Below are 5,244 nucleotides of genomic sequence, written 5' to 3'. Positions count from 1 at the left end.
TAAACATGTGGTGGAGGAGAATAGTGATGTAGCGGACCAGAAAGTGTAGGTTGTGCGAATGATTAACAAAGGAGAAGAAGATTATTTTGTTTTCAAAAGACTTAGACAAAAACGTTGTTATATTAAACAGATGACCACTAAATCATGAATATATTTTTTCTTGTATTGATAATCAAACTATCATTTGCCTTGTGGTGAGGATTCTCATTCCTGTCAAATAACGGTTGACATAGACGTTGATATTCCGCGCGGCCGCCGGGCTGCCCGTCTAACCTGTTTTTGATCTGATTAACCTTAAACCAAAAGGAAAATGATCAAAAGATTCCTACGCAGCAGGAAAACATTAACGGTATTCTGATCCACCCCTGACATCCCGGCTACGTGGCGTATTTCAATTTAATCAGAGCTTTCTCCCGCGGCCGCATGCCGCACACGTGTCCTGATTCCCAACCCACAGCACACACGTACGGCCATGATTGTCCGCCTTTTCGTTACCAACCACCACCACCACCCAACGTCTCTTTTTTCCAAATATTTTACGCGTGCATTTTGCTGCGTTCCCACTGGCCGTTCAAGAATTCAAAGCTTCAAAATTTGTATTACAAATAAATATTAAATAATTACAGAAATTAAAACCAATAAATCCTAAAACCCCACACTCTCACTCTTCGCACGCCCAAATCTGAAAAGGTCCCAAATCCGAATCCCAAATCGAATTTAATGTCTGAATTGTTATTTAGGGCATTTGATGCGGTGGCGATCGGCGCACAGAAATGAACACTGGGGACGATGACGACGACGCCAACAACAAACCCCAACAACGCCAATCCCAGACCACCCAAAAACCGCCGTTACCGTCGGAGCCACGTAGCCACCGCCGTCATCGCCGTCGCGGCCCTCTTGATCTCCACCACCGCCTGGCTCTCCCTTGTCTTCTCCGCCACTCCGCACTCCCTCCCCGCCCCCCAGTCCTTCACCCGCTCCCAAAGCCGCACTGTTTCCCGACACAGTGGACACTCCGAGGAGCTCACTATAAACGACATCGTTTTCGGCATTGCCGGGTCGGCCCAACTCTGGAAGCAGCGGAAAGAGTACGTCCGGCTCTGGTGGCGCCAGGACGACATGCGCGGCCACGTCTGGCTGGAAGAGAAGCTACCGGAAAACGACGTCGATCGGTCCTTGCCGCCGATAATGGTATCCGAGGACATCTCGCGGTTTCGGTACACCAACCCGACGGGTCACCCGTCGGGGCTACGAATCTCCAGAATAATCTCCGAGTGCTTCCGCCTCGGCCTCCCCAACGTCCGGTGGTTTGTCCTCGCCGACGACGACACCATCATCAACGCCGATAACCTCGTCGCGGTGCTGGGCAAGTACGACTCGTCGGAGATGGTTTATGTGGGAAGCCCGTCGGAGAGTCATTCTGCCAACACTTATTTCAGCCACTCTATGGCGTTTGGTGGCGGCGGCATTGCAATTAGCCACCCTCTGGCGGAAGCCCTGTCCGAAATGCAGGACCAGTGTCTCGAGAGGTACCCGAAGCTCTACGGGAGTGACGATCGCCTCCATGCCTGCATTACTGAGCTTGGGATTCCATTAACCAGAGAACCTGGCTTCCATCAGGTAAATTCAGATATACACACATAGAGTAATTGCACATGTGTATTAGGCCAGTTGGTTCGAAAGCAGTGTGCCCGCCGTGTTGCACCTTAGTTCGAATCTCCCTAGCTGTAGATTAGAGTAGTTAGAGTATCGCATCATCAAAAACAGAGTATTGGTTAATATGTGACATAGGTTTGTTGTGGCAGTGTGATATTAGCTACTAGTTCTACAAACAAAATACACTTATGTGTATGAATGTTTGGATCATTCTGTTTTGGTGAGCATTGCTTAATTGGTGAAATGGGTTTTGTTCTGGCATTGTTTTGGATATAAATATATGAGTGCGGTATATATCTTTCTGTTTTATAGAGCATTGGTTTATTAGTGAAATGGGGTTGTTTGGTGTGGCAGTGTGACATTAGGGGTAATGCGCACGGTCTTTTATCTTCGCATCCTATAGCACCATTTGTGTCCATTCACCATGTTGAAGCTGTCGACCCTTTTTATCCCGGCTCTACCTCTCTGCAAAGTTTGAAGCTTTTCACACAGGCAATGAGACTCCAACCCACCAGTTTTTTGCAGCGGTCCATTTGCTATGATCATCGACACGGTCTCACATTTTCAGTCTCACTTGGGTATGTGGTTCAAGTATTCCCAAACATTGTGCTTCCCCGTGACCTTGAGCGCTCAGAGCAGACTTACTCTGCTTGGAATGGGATAAGTCAAAGGAATGAATTCGATTTTGATACCAAAGACCCTTATAGATCTGTTTGTAAGAAGCCTATTTTGTTCTTCTTGAAAGATGTTAGGAAACAAGGGAATGCTACATTGGGGTCATATATGCGGAGCAAAGCAAAAGATGAATTCAAGAGAAAGGTTTTCTGCTTTTCCCGATTTCGACTTTTGCGCAATCTGCAAAAAATTCAAGTTTTGGGCTATCCGCCAACCAAGAAATGGCATTTGGTGAGTTTCCTCACTCAGCTACTTTTGCCATATGCAATGAAACTGATTTCTGACTTGCCTGCCCTAGTTTTTGTGATGTACTGAATAATATCTCTTTCCACAGGTACCTAGTCGGTTATGTTGCAAACTGAACCAAACAAGTGAGGCAGTTGTCAGTTTAACAGTCGGACAGTGTGGTAAAGGACCCTTTCGGCTTCATTACTGATACTAAATAACTATTTCTTGAATGGTGGTAGCGGGGTAGAATCTGAATCGATCCGGATTTCAGATATGAGCATCACTTGCTGTTCTAGCAAATTGAAAACATATGCTTGCAGATATGAGAATGCTTCATTGTAAAATAACAGTTGAAGACAAGCATGCAAAACTTCAGCTCGGGGAGTACATTCTTTGCCTTCGATTTTGTTCAGAAGGTATAAATCTAATCATAAATTAAGATTCAACCATCTGGTAGCTGATTAGGTGTGATTTTAGCTGTAGTTAGTTGTTCAAAACTAGTACAAGTTTATCGAATTAGTGTTGCGAGCTTCTGTTAATCTTTCTTTGTTTTGTTCTGTACTTGTACTGTAACTGTAAGTTGAATGGATATTATTTGACAAAGGATGTCAACAGATCATCCATAGTAAGCATGTTAAGCATTCTTAAGCATCACTTTTGTTATTGCCTTCATGGATCTCTTTGATCAAGGGAAATTAAGTTTAAAAGTTTACGGAATAATATCCGTAGTTCCGTACGTACCAAGGCCGGTCCAGAGATTTTTGAGGCCCGGGGGGCGACGTCAAAAAAAGTGCCCAAACTTCATATAAGAAAATTATTTATTTTCACACGTCAAACATTGATAAAATTATACTTAGAAAAGCACTTCAAACTCAATAATTTAGATACACAAAAAGACTAATTTATTTTGTATTGAGAGAAGAAAATCAAACAACTCTGGGCTTATAAGTAGATAGATGATAAGTTTTGTTTTCCATTTGAACTGTGAAAGTGTTTTTGTATAAATCATGAGGTGTTTTTTCTTATTTACTAACCTTGTCAATATGGGACTAAAAAAATAATGATGTTTTCGAGTCTTTAATTGATATGTATTAGTAATGAATGAGCATTAAATTAAATATTTTGATAACACGTCATATAATTTACAAATTTGCACTACAAATTTGGTCTACGTATTACTCATTGTTGAAGATTAGACTTGAATTGAAACGAATATTTAAAAATAACAAGCTACATAGCTACTAGCTAGTAACTAAAAATAAATTAACAACCAAACAAAAAAATTTTAAAATTGAAAAAAATAAACATGCCCATAGCGTTTCGAACTTAGGACCTCTTGTTAATTTTAAACAACAAAAACCATTGCTTCTAATTAAACTTCTTGATCCTTTAACCAAATTTTATAAATTTATACTCTTCTGAAAAGAAATTTGTAAAAATTAGAAAGTAAATAAGCACATGTGGTGTTTTGAACTCAAGACCTCTCATTATTTTCAAATGACCAAACCACCTCTTCTACTTAAATTTATGTGTCGTTGAACCAAATTTTATAAATTTATACTCTTATGAAAACATATATAAATATATCACCCTAATAATTTTGGTGCCTCTAATATTTTTGGGCCCCGGACGGTTGCCCTGCTTGCACTGGGCCTGGGCCGGCCCTGGTACGTACCCCTTTCTTCTTCTGCATACTATTGTTTATTTATGTTCACGTATTCTCCTTTAATTGATTCAATTTAAAGGCTAGAAATAAACAACGGTGTGCACGGCAGAAATTAGTGTGTGAAAATCGCTTTCCAATCGTGCCGGCTTACGAAATGATGTAATGAATTTGAGGTAGACGTAAAACGAAATTGATTGTGGTGGATTGGGATTGTAGGGCCCAAATTGAGGTGAGTTAAGATATGGGGCCCAGGTTGAGGTAAGTTGGGATAGTAGGCCCAAAATTGGCTTTTGAAGTGGCCTAAACGTTTTGTATCTATTTTCCTGTGAATATTACTAATTTACATATCTATTTTCCTTTTCTAAATACCTATTTTACTAAATAGTTTCCTTTACTAAAATATGGGTATTTGAATTATTTCAATTTGACTCCCTACTATCTCAAAATTTGTAATTTAATACTGATTTTTTTTTTTAAATTTTATTGTTATTAAAGGGATGGTGGAGAGTTCGAAATTATAACATTAATTTAAAGGAGAAGAAGTTTCGAACTCGAAACACATGAGTAGAAACCCAACATCCAATCCACTAGGATATTGGACCACAACCAAATCAAAAATCTTATCAAGTAGAAGCGGCAAGTTGATTTCATTCTCTTTTTTTTTTTTCCCTTCTCCGATCCATGATTTCTTTATTCCAAATTAGTAAGTATATCAAACGCTTGTCACACATATTTTATTTTAGTCAAATAGCACACAAATTTATTTTTTATCCAAGAAAAAAAGCAAAACGCAAGACACCGTTGTTTGTCTGAGGGTTGGCCAGTGTAAAAACAAGAAGAAGATGGGACGGGAGGAGGCAAGCACGTTAGGGTCCAGCTCAGAGGTGAGAAGTAAGATCGATCAATATGAAAGAAAAAAAAAACCTAGAGAGAGAAAGAGTAGGGGAGAGAGAGAGAGTGTGTGGGGTTTATTTATTTATTTTTTTAGCACACCGATATATTTTATACTAAAAAAA

The 5,244-nt window shown here is 40.2% G+C and overlaps 1 protein-coding gene across 1 annotated transcript; it reads left to right on the top strand.

Annotated features, from left to right (window-relative positions):
- The first annotated feature begins 219 nt into the window (after positions 1 to 219).
- On the top strand, positions 220 to 3,216 carry LOC126626561 (uncharacterized). The gene is made up of 3 exons (XM_050295926.1): positions 220 to 1,623; positions 2,014 to 2,565; positions 2,669 to 3,216. Exons 1-3 carry the CDS (start codon positions 790 to 792, stop codon positions 2,768 to 2,770), a joined length of 1,488 nt encoding a protein of 495 aa, XP_050151883.1. The 5' UTR covers positions 220 to 789; the 3' UTR covers positions 2,771 to 3,216.
- The last annotated feature ends 2,028 nt before the right edge of the window (positions 3,217 to 5,244 follow it).

This window comes from Malus sylvestris, chromosome 6, assembly GCF_916048215.2.
Source record: "Malus sylvestris chromosome 6, drMalSylv7.2, whole genome shotgun sequence".
In the NCBI taxonomy this organism is placed as follows: Eukaryota; Viridiplantae; Streptophyta; class Magnoliopsida; order Rosales; family Rosaceae; genus Malus; species Malus sylvestris.
This window is presented reverse-complemented; position numbering and strand designations above follow the sequence as displayed.